The 15073-nt window shown below is 38.8% G+C and overlaps 1 protein-coding gene across 4 annotated transcripts in view; it reads right to left on the bottom strand.

Annotated features, from left to right (window-relative positions):
• LOC108630648 (neuroligin-1) overlaps positions 1–15073 on the bottom strand; it is a 141434-nt gene that overhangs the window by 80343 nt on the left and 46018 nt on the right. Inside the window, exon 8 of one of the 4 annotated variants that reach the window (XM_018034063.2) lies at positions 11537–13942. The exons of the other annotated variants lie outside the window; for them this stretch is intronic. Coding sequence (XP_017889552.1) covers positions 12853–13942 — 1090 coding nt within the window. The 3' untranslated portion in view covers positions 11537–12852. Of the gene's footprint in view, positions 1–11536; positions 13943–15073 lie in introns of those variants that run through there. 4 annotated transcript variants of the gene reach the window in all.

Raw genomic sequence — 15073 nt, 5'->3', positions numbered from 1 at the left:
CTCACTTAATATAGTGATATCTTATTAAAAATAGATATATGTTCATATAAATGATCAATTCTAAATGAAAATTCTACATGATTAAACTGAAAAGATGAGGAAAAGATCATTTTTAATATGTACAAACGAAATTAATTGTTACTCACTCTTGCGCCGTCCAAACGAAAACCATAACTTTCTCTGACAGTGAATGCGATTTCCAGGGGTCGTTGTTCGTAAATCGGTACAGTCTCCGTAGGATTCACCGAAAAGCACCGAAATCCAAGTACGGGACGCTTGACGCATTATTTTGATTGCGCACGAATCGGAAAACCGAGCGACAAGACGGCGATCAAAATGGTTAACAAAACGCGAACTATCATCATGCCGCCATAATGCACACTGACGTACTGTACGCTAGAACGCGTACCGCGTTTTGACCTATAGCTACGTATCGATTTCTTTGACCAATGAAATATTTGTACGTGTTAACTACCACCAGACCAGAACGTGAGTACGCAGAGGTCGATTCGACTGACTTGGCCGACCGCACGATTTAGACTGTCTCGTGTCGTTTAATTCGGCATAAACGACTTCCAGAGTGCAATACATTGATTAATAAAGTAATTGATTTATTTATCAATCCAGTAATCAGTCTATGCAGGATTATTAAATGGTCAAAAATTTACGATATCATACTATCAAATTATTCACGTAAATTTTTCGAAACTCGAGTGAATTTTTAAATTCTCCAAATTAGCTGTACTGTGTTACCTAGAATGTAGTTTTTCACTTCTATCGTTAAGTATACTCTCAGTTTCGTTAAAAAGACCAAGAACACATAGTCCTCTAGACTCCGAATTAGTTTTCCAAACTGTTGCAAACACGTACGAGTCCATAATGTTACGAGATCTCCCTGTTAACTCCATTGTCGCGCAGGGACGACGAAAGAAGCAGATAAAACTGTCGGGAACTTCGCATTCTGTTGAATTTATCGCTTTATTCAGTGGTTTGAAGTCGAAGAAGCGAGTTGGCCCCTTCCATCTTGGCTGGCATTCATCTACTCGTAAGGAGCAGCCCGATCGATGTCCTAATTCAACAGGTGCAGGAATGCCGAAGATGCGAGCCATTCTACAAGAATTTCCGGCGAATCGCGTCCGCGTCGCAAACCGACAACCGACGGAGAGAAGAAGGTCGATAAGATTCGTGGCGATGCTGTCGCTAAATCACGTAGCTAGCTTCTCGATTCACTCTAACGGTTACTCCAGCTAAATTAATCACTCATTTTTCATATCAGCCATGTGTCACTGTGTTAAAATATATAAACTGTTATTAACGATTTTTCAATAACTACGTGATTAATCAATTTAAGATTTTGCATAATAATTCTTTGTACGGCAAAAAATAATTTTACTCATAATTTGAAAGTAACCTGACTTTGAAATTTACCTAAAAACTACCCTAAATTGAAATTACTAAACATTTGTTTTACTAAAGAAAATTTGATAATTTGAATTCGCTATTCAATTTCAAATTTTCCCATGATGATACTGCAAGGTATTTTTGTACGATATCTGATAAGAAAAATATAAAAACTTTGATTGAAAAAATATATTAAATTTTTAGATCCCGTAGCAACTTTTGGACACCCCGTACTTCGACAACACGATCAATATAGCACCATTTAATCCAGTTGCGCCGGCCAAAGGAAAATTGATCAAATACTCGCTAAATTCGATCGGTAGTACCTCAAAGTGCCCTCGCAACATGCATAACTCAGGGTTAGGTTTAGATTTGAGAAAGAAGAAAAACGTACGAAGAAAACGATCTCGCGTAGAATAGATAAGTTGTCGAAAGTTTTATCGACGTCGATGACTCGTGAATCCTGCGGTAAACCAAAATCGATTGCGAAAACCTACTACTTTTTCCATGGATATCCACCGGAAAGAGAGTTGTCCAAGAAGGATAAACTCTGCTCCAGCGGAAAGATCATGATTTTTCTTATCTCAAAAGTTACGTTTAAGTCGAATAAGAATGTTTAACGTTTTATATGTATAAATAGATTTTCCACAAATCCATTTCTAAATTGGTTAATACATGTTTTAAGCTCACTGTTCTCAATCTTTTCCGTTTCCTTACACCGACCAGAATTTCCAAGAATATATTCACCGGCGGATCGTTCGAAAATGAAATTTATTTGCGAAATGTAGCAACTCTAGCAGTTTTACTACCAGCTTCTACCTCTGCCTCCATCGAATCGTAAAATCCCCCAAAAGATTTGTAAGACTCTAAATTCAACTAACGATATTCTCTTCGTTGCTTGTTGTACATATTTTCCGACATTTACCAAGCTTATCTTCTATAATAAAAAAATTTCGTAATTGGAAAATTCAAGAAGGAAAGGAGGCAAAAATATTTTGTTATCATTTTAAATATTGACGTAAATTGCATACACATCCTACAGTCGAAAATATATCTGTGTATATAAAAACTTCATCGAGCTATCAATAATAAGAGCTTCATTTCATCTCCATATTTATTAAACGCCGAATCCGTAAGCGCAAATGTTATCATAAATCAAACTGAACGAACTACATAAATCAAATAAATGAATTACTCCGACAACATTTATATGAATCAATTTTTTCATATTAAACTACAGCATGTATAATACATGAATCAATACAAGTGAGGAATTGTAAGAAATGTTGAAACCAATAATCCTAATAATGAGACAATATAACTTATCTGGAAATAAATATTTAGATATTGTCTGTTCCTCCAAAGAATAATAGTGCCAGAAGTTGATAGAAATATCAACAGAGTGATCCTGTCTGGCGTAGAGAAAAAAAAAGATATGGAACCCGAGTCCTTCGAATTCAGTACAATATTGTCCCGGTTTGACGAATGAAGCTTTCCATTCTGGGGGCATGCGTCTCGCCTGATATATTTCTAGTGATCATTCATTTTCTTTCACACGTGTGTACGTACGTGTTTGCACACGAGTAGAATCACCGGTCGTCAAACAATTTAAATGGCCTCGATTGAATTTTGCTGGATTTCCGATGAAAGAATATAATCGAAAGACAATTTTCATTTTATTCAATATGAATCGCCAGAAAATATTGATATCGTTCGCTTCTGTCGTCCTACTAGTCAAGTACTTTTTGGTCGCCTTTTTCCTCGTCTATTTGTCCTCTTTTTCAACGGTAGAAAAAATCACTTTTTAAACCAGGACGATTTAATCAATCGAGCCGTCGGTCGGTTTCATTGATTCTCAATTACCGTGGATTACTGGTGTCTGAAATCAGTGATACATATGTTATACGTACGTATATTTATGTGAAATGTTTTTTCTCCTGAATAATATTGCTTCCTGTAGATGCAGATTTTATTCAGATTTATCTCTGCTAATTGAAGCTTCAATTTTCTGCAAGAACAAAGAAACAGTGGGAATAAGTTTGCTAAGCCTCAATGAAATTACCAAACAGCCCTTTAAAAGGCAAACATCTTAACCAGAGACGGCTTTCTCAGGCTGTATTAACTTACAATTAGCCGTAGCGAGACACCGCGGCTCTGAAAACAATTTTCTTAGCAAGTTTGTCCGGTTATACGGTGCAGAAGGAAAGGAAAGGGTGGACTGGCCCTCGTAGGGGATGAAACAGGCTCGATAGAGCGCCGAGAGCGCCACCAGCCGCGTTAATCCACTTTGTTAGCTCTAACGACGGGCGTGGTTTATACCCTCGGCTTTTATCGAATCGCCCAAGCACCGACAATGAGCCTCCTTCACGTTCACCACGACCACTTTGCGATTATCTAATTACCCTCTCCATACTGTATTCATTCGCGAGATTGCTGCCTGTTAACGAACACAAAGAATAGGAAGATTTATTTTTTTAAAAGTCCTGTTTAAAGGTCGATTTATATCATCCGGTTCAGATACGAACGATACGCTTCAAACAAAAGTCGTATAGTATTTTCATTATTGGTTCACGTTTGGTAACGACAGGTGACGGACGTAATTGGTCGTTGTTTGAAAATCGTCTGTCTGCTAGTAAGATTTTAACTGAAATAAAATTATACTCAGACACGTTTCAATGTTCAGTCGCGTATCGTTTCAATCAAAACATTGTTTGCTAGAAGATCGGATGAGACTTGAATCAAATGTAATTGTTCGAACTGAAATTACGCGACGCTGGATACAAACATCCAAATTTAATAACAACGATATAATTTTTTTCTGACCTGAGTCGTTTTGTGTCTGAACGAATAACATATATAAAACGATCTAAATCTGTAAAAATTTTGAGAAATGCGTGTAGAACAAGTTTAAGAGAAACGTTTTAAAAAAGAGATGCTTTATAATTTTTTGGTATGTTATAAAATTTTAATCACATGATATGTTAGTCATTAATTTAATTTGTACTGAGATCAATAATTTACCGAATAATTTATCTTGAATGAAATTTTGCATTAAAATTGGTACGAAGCTGTTATAATATGTCCCGCAATTTTAATATTCATAAAACGTGAGAGAGAATCAAATTTCTGAATTAATAATTTTAATTTAATATTATCAGACGATAACGTTAGCATTATACATATATTGACGTTATATATGTATGTATGTGCATAATGCGACCCTTTGTATAATCATTATTGTCCACGTCATCTGATAACATCTAAAATATGCAGACTATCGTTATCAATAAACTAATATTCAATTTCTATTCCGCTTTCGAGCAGTTATTCGCGTAACAAATGAAACGAAATTACTACAATATCGTCGAGCGACTGTATTGAATAATGTAGTGTCCTCAGTATACGCAGATTTCAATTTAGAAATCCACCTGGGTAATCGACATTCCGATAATCGCGGAATCCTATTGTATCAAATATGAGATAATTTACATCTTTATAGATTATTTGTATTTAAATGATTTCAAATTGTATTCTGAACTGTGCTTAGTGAAAATTCTGTACATAGATTTTAGGTTTAGGAAGACAACAGAGCTATTACTTAACTTATCCAGAACGCGAATCCGTTAATGTCCTGTAATATGAGATATGTGTACGCACTATCTAATTACATACCCTAACTGCACTACTAATGGTCGCTGGTACAATCGAATTCCGCAACATAATTCTCTGGAATTGCAAAATCGGACGACAGCAGACCACAATTTACAAAATAAACGTATCTGCAATCGATCGATCCCAACTATAGCTAATACATATGAATTCCCCTGACTCCCGCAAATTGTAACGAGATATAAAAAAAGTCGCATATATTTCAATTTGCATTTTACAGATATTGAATATAAATGATCAATTTTCCGGTTAAATCAGTGAAACCTTTTGAAATCATTGCAAATACAAGATTTCCGCTTCGAAAACTCAAACCCAAGTTCCCTTGGAATCTTAAATAAAATGAACTTACGAGCAAGTCATATTATGCTGGCTCCAGCTCGTAAAGCGTAAAAAGTTCGTGTCCAAAGTGTTTTTTACACCATCGTAAACAAGGGAGTATAGCTTCAGTGGAGTGTTATGGCTTCTCAGCTCTCTTTTTCTCCCACTGTACACTTCATAAAGAAAGAGAGTACACTTTCGAGGAAATATTTGCTCAACCTTTTAAACTACACGCGACCAAACTCTTCGTCCTTTATCTTTAAACGAAGCTGTATATTTGTATAACCAATGGTTTCCATTATGTTTTCACCTCTTTCAACCAGAAAATTAACTGTTTATTGAAGTATGATTGGTTCGTTAGATGGTAAATGGCGAAAGGTGTATTTCGTAATATAATTTGCTAGTGTAAATAATGTTGAAAGGAATTCTCATTCATTAACATTATATTATCTTAATACTCTGAAATAAAGCTACAGAATCGATTGGCTTGAACCCACATTTTGCATTATTTTTCCTTGATTATCAGTAAAACTGAGCAAAAATTTACCGAGAAATATTAGAAAAGTCAAATGACTACCGTAGCTCCTTAAAAAGTGTTGGAATATTTTCGTAAGTTATTGTACTTACTATTGCCTAAACGGAATTTTGGTTTGAGTACTGTCAAACGAAGTGAGCGCATAAAAATCACACTGTATTCCTTAATGGCAGTAAAGCGCGAGGATTTTATCGCAAAAATGCCTTTCATGCAATCATAAAACGGAGTTATATCCATAAGCAGAGGACGTTATCGTTGCACGTCCTGTACATTGCTCTTAAACGGCCATCAAACACTCCAACCCTTAGCATGTGTGTTCGCAATCCAAATACTCTCGTGAAAACGTTCGTCTTCGCGCGTCCTTTTTTATCAAGCTTCCCATCACGATTTTTTTTAACGTGTGAAAGTAATCGCAAATTTCTATCGCGTGTAAGTAAAATTTTAACATTAACTAAGCTTGATAAATATTTAAAAATATGCTCAATGAAAATATAATATTTCGTTGATATCTTCAGATTATGTTACATGGAACTCGGTATTGCGCATCATTAAATTTGATACCTATTGTTTCAATTTCGCTTTGTACAATAAAAATCTCGTAATTGAAAATAAATGTTTTACAGATTCGATAAATATTAATCGAAAACCATCAGTATTCAATGTAGGACGCGATCCAATATGTCATAACGTTCCACGGTGTTGTTCTCACTTTTTCACCGATAATGATTCGCATTCGCGTATGAACAATAGGACGCATTCCTAATTGATAGCGTTTTACAGACCGACACGCGAGCCGTTTATTCGTCGTTTATCTCGCAACGCTACTTAACATCACCAATTAATTAGTACAAACGAGATCATCAGTCAGTTCCTCATAAAATACGTGTGTAGTACTTCGTTTCGTAAATGTGCAGTTAACGAAACGAATCGGCTCAACGAGAGAAAAAAGGCAGATAAATAAAACATGAAATTTACTTCTGTGCCTCCCCATTGTTGCGTTTATTACCAGTTTCATCTCTGGGTAGTAACGTTTTCTATTGTTCACCTAATTTTTAGTGTTGTCGTACGTCGCACACTGTGTACATACGCGAGCTCGTGTTCTCACTACGTGCTACTCAATGATATTGCGAGCGTGATCTAATTAGCGCGCATATGTACAGTCTGGTAACAGCAATTACTAAAATTGAACCTACGTAATTATATGCTGCAAATGGCTAAAATTGATGTACAGGCAGAGTGCCTCGAACTTAGACGGCCAAATTACCAAGTCTTTAACTATACCTAAACAGAGGAAAAGAATGTACTATAAAATTTGGCAGGAAATGTTATGTTACAATACGTATTATGGCAAACATTGTATAACATTTTTTCTTCTTTTTAGATGTAAATTAAGTCTTACCAATTTGGTCACCTAAGTTCAAAACACCCTGTATTTGTTGCACGCATATTCGCTTGTTTGATAAGTGATAGTGAAAAAATAAGGAAAAAAAGATTTCTATACATTCTTTGTTAGGAACCCAGCCACTGTGGTTTATGAAAGTTGACTGCAGAGGAGGGTGAGTAGAGAAAAGAGCGTTCAGGGCCTGTTAATGGACTCGGTAGCCTGCGGCTGGGAATCACTCCTTGAAATTTCTCCCAGGGAACACCCTCTATAATGCGAGTTCGATGGGAGGAGAACGATTCTAACATTGCACGCGTCGTTCATTTACATTCGAATCACCGATGTATTAGAGCAATACAGCCTATATATACATACACTGCACTCAGTCTATGTCACAGACTGTATGGCATGACTAATTATACTTCAGCCCGCGGCAGATCTCGTTGGCTCGGCCCTCAAGAGGCGGGAAGCACCCCATTAAAGCTCGAGCTTCGACCACCCTCCGTAAGGAAGACCGCGAGACGTCAATATGAACCGACAATGATGACGCGGTCGTTGCAAGGACGTGATTGCGGGCGAAAGGAAACGAGACTCGGATGGTCGAAAATGTGCATATTTTTTTAATAATCTGAATTTCTAAAATGTTGCACTGGGTTTCATTGATGTAATATTTAATAACTGTTAAAGTTTGAATGTTTTGTCACTGTTTTTATTTAAGGGCTTGTACGACCTTGAAACACTGTGCATAAAAAGATACGCAGCACGCGTTCACATGTAAACGCGCACAGATAGATACGGGGTTTGCCATACGTGCTACTTTGGCAGGGCATGGAAATGGGGTGTGTATCTCAGCCAAAAACGATTCTCGAGATTGCTCGTTCTTGAGAAGCCGCGAGGGTACCGGAATTTCCATTACCCTAAAACATCGAGTGTCTCCGTGGTTTTCACGGCAGCTGGCATCGCCGATGGTAGTGGATTCTCAAGGACGAATGGCCTGCTTCAGCGTGATCGAAACGAACGCCCGGCACGACGCGACGCAACGTTTCGCGTGGAAACGGAGTACCGCCTCGGGTGGCCAACTTCTACCTTGCTCTACACCGTTTCGCACACCTTTCACAGGAGATGCACAGTGTTTTCCGACATGCCTCTCTCCCACTTTCAGATTTCCGTTTGTTATCTCTTCTCTCGGTGCCGCTTCTTACAGCTTGTTTGAGCTGTAAGAAGTCGCACTCTTGGAACTTATTTCTGGAATTTTCCTCTGTCCCCATTTTTTACCACGTTGTTTTATAGTTTTGCTTTGGGCGAGCTCAAATTATTGTACACAATTAATTAAAATTCTAATAAACGCCATTTAATCCATGTCTAACGTGTTGGCCTTTTAACAGACTGAAAATTTATTATCTTAATAATGAAATTCAGCACTTACCTATTGCGACGAGTAAATAGCAGATGTAGCCAAGAATGTGGCCACAACTACCGCGTCATGCGAAGAATTGAAACAGAAAAATGATCAGCAAGAGTCTTTAAATACAACATAAGAATTAAATGGTACGACTAGAGAATTAAAAAGAAAAACGGTTATGTCATAAAAATAATTCGCAAAATCATTGTAGTATTTTTAATGTAAAACACAAATGTTAACGAGGAAAGGTCGTAGAAAATGTGAGTTGTAAACGAAATACCAATGCTTACGTTTTAAATGCTTTAAGTATTTATTTAAACAAATCCCAACATTTCAAACATTGATAATCGTGTAATTGTGTATACGCGTGTCTTTTATGTAGATGTGTGTGTAACCGCGTATATGTTTCATGTTTTAATTCTGTATGTAATGATGCTGAAGACGTCGCTGATCCGTGCGTTCATTCATCGAGAATCCTGGATCTCTTTTACGAAAATCCAGATAAACAAGATTCGGAAAAACGATGGTCTGAAAAGAATAACATGTTGACTAAACAAATCGAGGATTCGCCGATGAATCGACGAGTTCCCAACGACAGGACTTTCGAACTTCTTACTCTCCCTTTCTTCCTCTCACTCACTCTTTCTTTAAACTTTCATACGATATCATATAATATTTCTTACTCTTGCAATCGCTCTTTATTTCTCAAATTCGAAACTCAAACTGTAGAATTGTAAGAAGTCGCACTCTTGGAACTTATTTCTGGAATTTTCCTCTGTCCCCATTTTTTACCACGTTGTTTTATAGTTTTGCTTTGGGCGAGCTCAAATTATTGTACACAATTAATTAAAATTCTAATAAACGCCATTTAATCCATGTCTAACGTGTTGGCCTTTTAACAGACTGAAAATTTATTATCTTAATAATGAAATTCAGCACTTACCTATTGCGACGAGTAAATAGCAGATGTAGCCAAGAATGTGGCCACAACTACCGCGTCATGCGAAGAATTGAAACAGAAAAATGATCAGCAAGAGTCTTTAAATACAACATAAGAATTAAATGGTACGACTAGAGAATTAAAAAGAAAAACGGTTATGTCATAAAAATAATTCGCAAAATCATTGTAGTATTTTTAATGTAAAACACAAATGTTAACGAGGAAAGGTCGTAGAAAATGTGAGTTGTAAACGAAATACCAATGCTTACGTTTTAAATGCTTTAAGTATTTATTTAAACAAATCCCAACATTTCAAACATTGATAATCGTGTAATTGTGTATACGCGTGTCTTTTATGTAGATGTGTGTGTAACCGCGTATATGTTTCATGTTTTAATTCTGTATGTAATGATGCTGAAGACGTCGCTGATCCGTGCGTTCATTCATCGAGAATCCTGGATCTCTTTTACGAAAATCCAGATAAACAAGATTCGGAAAAACGATGGTCTGAAAAGAATAACATGTTGACTAAACAAATCGAGGATTCGCCGATGAATCGACGAGTTCCCAACGACAGGACTTTCGAACTTCTTACTCTCCCTTTCTTCCTCTCACTCACTCTTTCTTTAAACTTTCATACGATATCATATAATATTTCTTACTCTTGCAATCGCTCTTTATTTCTCAAATTCGAAACTCAAACTGTAGAATGGCTCGACTGAAACCAGTGTTTCTTCTCAAGGCGCTAAGTCATACAATTTGTTTTTCTTCTCCTTTTTTCATGTTAACGAGTGTTCCATGATTAACAGGTAGCTTTTCATGCTATGGCTGGCCCCTTGCGCAGCTTCGTCTCTCCATCTCGTTTCTTGGCTTTATTACGCTCATACTCACGCCGATTAACTCATTTCTTTCGTTTATTCTTGCACTTTTGTTTTTGCACGAATTCTGATTAGAAATATCTCCGATATAATTAAATAATATAGTTTACATTAAATGAAAACAGAAAAAACGAAAAGAACTCTATAAAAACGATAAGAATGTTTCATGTCTGACTATAACTGTTCTTTACTACTTGCTATCAAGCAGAAACCTCGTATATGATTATAGTTGTCCCTTACTACTCTTTATCTTCCAGAAATTTTTAATCAGTGAAATTATAAAATTTCACTCAAGTAAGGAAATTTTGTATTTTCAATTGTCTTAAATATTAACAAATTTTTATTGCAGTCGCTAGGATTCAATGAAAAATTTCTTGTTACTACCTTTTTTAACGACTCTGATTTATGGTCGTGGAACGGACGTGTGTATAGCTATTATGTGAATCAAGTTTAACTCGTTTTTGTTATCAGCTCGATAAGTGTCTAACTTCGTTGCAGCATTCAGCGAAACGTAATCAAGGCTAATTGTTCCAGAGACTGGGGAACAGTTTTCGTAAACAGCGACATTTGTCAACAGGAACGGTACACACTCGAAACAAGAACGTGACGCTTGCAAAACTGCCGATTGGAAATTCCATTTATACTCGACAATAAAGAAATTAATGTCAACGAGCAATATGTTCGCAAAAAGTTGATGTTCAACTTGTTCCATTAAAAATTTTATGCTATGAAACACTCTAAAATTAGAAGTTTAGAGAATGTAAAACGTAATTCCTTTTTATATCACAGATGTACAAAAATTTCATTTCATAAATTATACTATTGATCTTTGAACAGTGAGTTGCGTTTATACTCATCAGAAAAAGAAATGAACATACTCACTTCCATGTTTGACAGGAACCGTTCGTGTGAACATCCTCCAAGAAAAAACGAAAGAAATTGCCCTCGAAATAGATCCAGTCACTATCCACACATCAAACACTTCTTCGCGATTCGACTGACTTGGTCGTATTGTCCACTCTTCGTTCTTTTATTCCATTCTTCCTGACTGACCGTCATCCCTCTTCTCTCATTCCAAACCACTCATTCCACAATTACTCTCGCTCTCTTCTTTTCACGAACTAAGGACACACGCGATTACACTGACAAGAATTTCGGATTCACCGAATCGTTATCTTAGCAGGCTCCATCATTGTTCTACCTGCAGAGTCTTGCTTGATCAGGTCCGGTCCCCACCCGTTCGATTTCCTGTTCTCGATCCGCAGAGTCACGAGATCCAAAAAGTCGAGGTCGGACCTTCCAATTCCTCGAATAATTCCACTTAGTGCTCCGACAAATCCGGATAAAGGAAGCCCGAGGCGTCCTGCCGGGCTTCCTCGGCGCGCGCCTCTTCTTTTGGGTTCCTGAGATTATATCAATCCCCTCGTTTCACGGCGTCGGGCGTTGCGACGCCCCCCGGTGGCGACGATTTCACAGTTACTCGACAAACTCGCTCCGATATCCCCCGGTTTTTTTTATTGAACCTCACTCCCCTGGCCATTCGTTTATTCTCGAAGAAGGAAGACGAAGAATCGATGCTTTTCCTCGATATCTCAACAAAAAATTCCGTACCTCTTTTATTAATTTCCTTACGCGCTCGAGGAAGGATATTACAGCTCGAATTGATGTTCGCCAGAAACAAGCTAGTCGCAAATTTAATTCAGTTCACTGGATCTGCGTACAGAGTATCCTTGCGCTATCAACAATCAATAAAATCGTTGGCATAATTAGAATAGGAGACGTTATTCCTTTCCATTTTCGTAGCTTCTCCTACATCTGTTTCTCGTTCCCTTCGCGTTGTAAGAAATATTGGAAAATATCTTAACCCCATAAGAATACGGGTTCCCTACTGATCGAGTCTCGCTGGCTTCGCGCATCACTAAACGAATTCTCTTAAGGCCATCGATTTGTGCTTTTATTTCCTGTCTTATGTGTCTTCGTTAAATCGTCGATTAATTCTCCAGATCGACACGAAATGGTATACATACTATACTTCAGCTACGTACCTATTCCTTGAGTACAATCCAATGTAAACGCAAACAGCGTAACACTTCCTCCTTGCAATCACAACTTCCTAGGCCAGTACAGAACTGCTTCAAAAAACCTTTCATTTTCGACTTAACTCGCTCGAACTAGCGATTTCTCAAATCCATGGCGTGGTGTGGAACTTATCTCTGATTCCGAGACTCGAACGTGTCCGAGCTAACATATTCTTCTGCCCGAATGTCCACCATCTACTGCCAGCAGTAGCGATGATTAAGGATTCTCAAGGATTCAAAGACGTCCTCGTCACACAGAGATTTCTTGGATTTGAACACGTTTCTTGGCGCTGCCGGGTGTGCCCGGTTGTCTGAGGATTCCAGGACAGGAAAGACCGACGTTGGGTGCCGGGGCCTTGGGTGGAGGCGGTGGTTCCGGGAGATTATCGTCGTCGTTGTCATCGCTGCTGCTATCCCCGTCGTCGTCGTCGTCGTCCATCCTGGCAGTGGTCACGTCCACGCAGGGCGAAGGAGTACGCGTTCGCTGTCCGCAAGGATTTCTACTGTACAGCGGTGGCTCGAGTATCCTCTTCCCGCCTCCCGGAGGCGGTGAACACTGGAATTCTTGCAGCTGCAACTCCAACTCTTGCGCCAGTTTCGCTTTGTGGGATGGCGGACTCGAAGACGGCGAGTCCATCAGGTTCAACGAGGACAACCTCTGCTTTCCGGAAGACATTTCGATGCCCGAACACCCTGCCTCCAACAGTTCCTCCTTCTTCTTATCCCCGAATGCAGAAGATAGTCCTCCGGACGCACTCGAGGCGTTCCTCTCTCTTTGATGATAAATACCGGCGAAGATGAGGATGTTCAACAGCAACAGAAATACACCGATGGCTATGGTAACCGACAAACCGGTGGTATAGCTTCGGTAGTGACTGGAAGCTAGTTTCCTTAAAAGATTGTTGGGTCCCGGACCCAGATTCGAATGTTGGAGGGTTCTGGAGGTGGTCGCCACGGTGGTTGCGACCGTCGTATTCGGCGTACATTCAGTGGTCGATATCACGCTGGTTACGGAAGACGGCTCGGTCGGCGATGGTACCGGAAGCGGTGGCGCCGGCAACGGAAGCGCCATGGTCTGCGGCCGAACCGCGCCTTCGTACAAACTCGGACTCTCCGCCAGATGATGGTGACGCATGTTGATCTCGTAGCCGGGTCGATGCAGCTGCGGCAACAGATTCAGCCACAGGGACATCTTGTGGCCTCTATAATGCGACCGCATTTCCGGGCTACGACCGGCCTCCAGGTACAGCTGATTTATTGAATCGTACGAATCCCAAAACGGTGGGCTGGTCGGAAGCCCGTCGGATCCCGATGACAGCGGGCTAACACCGTTCGGGTCCCTGAAACATCCCATGTGTACCAACACACGTGCACGTCTCGATCAAACGGTCTTCCACGGACGGAAAATTGTGCTCCGGACCGTGACGCTGAGAGGAGAGGAATGAAAGGCTGAGCGACTGTCGGTAGAAATCGAGGACAAAGGGTCATGTTTGTGGACTGTGTTCGGCTGTTTTATTCAGGGCTTGACTATCTTTATTCAAGCAATCGAAATCATAGATTCGTGCTAGGATAAAATCGGCTCGTTGAATTGGCTAAGCTTTCACTGAATCTTAAAAGTCAAAAGAGAACACTGAATTCGATACTCGATTCATTCCATCTCATTACTTTTGCTATTGCTATAGATTCAAATAATGTAATTGTACCATTTGGGAGAAAATATTAATCTTTTGTATAATAGTGAGCATAGAGAAGTCAAGGGTGCATATTTGTGTGTTATGTAACAGAGAATATTTAAAACGCTACACTTCAGTCTTTATATTAAACGTAGATTAAATTACTGATTTAGATTCATACTGTTAGGAACGACATTAATCTTTTGGGAATAAAGGATTGTAGAGTTATTTTTAATTGCATCCTCTTTCTAAGGACATATTTAGTCTTCTAAATACAAATACATAAATTACATTGAAGAATTGATTTGAAAAAAAGAAAACAATATCTCTTGTCCACTTTTCTCAGTATGATTAATTAATTTGCATGAAACGATAACCATCTCTATTGTTCGATTTGTATAGACGATGAAGGACGAGATACTCGAATGGAAATTGCGTTTCGAAATTGAGTTCGCCGGGCGACTGGGCTTTCTCTTAGCCCAGCAGGTGGTGGCTGCGATATCGCATGGATGCGAACGCAATCGCATTATGTGTTTTCTATCTCCACGCGCTGCACTGGCCTGGATTTTCTCCGTGAAAAACGACCGACCTATCGCGCTCTTGCTTATGAGAATCAAAAAATGTACGACGCGACGCGACGGGGTGAGGAAAGATCGGGAAACATCGATTCTGCTGACCTAAAATTAGAACGAATCTACAGCAAATTATGATTCTCGAAGATGAAATGCCAGCAGAATTGTTAAATCAAGTTTCATAATTATTTTTAATTATAGAATTTTTCATTGAAATGTAATCTTC

This window comes from Ceratina calcarata, unplaced genomic scaffold (genome assembly GCF_001652005.2).
Source record: "Ceratina calcarata isolate Rehan_Ccalc_2016 unplaced genomic scaffold, ASM165200v1 scaffold143, whole genome shotgun sequence".
NCBI classification, from domain to species: Eukaryota; Metazoa; Arthropoda; class Insecta; order Hymenoptera; family Apidae; genus Ceratina; species Ceratina calcarata.
This window is presented reverse-complemented; position numbering and strand designations above follow the sequence as displayed.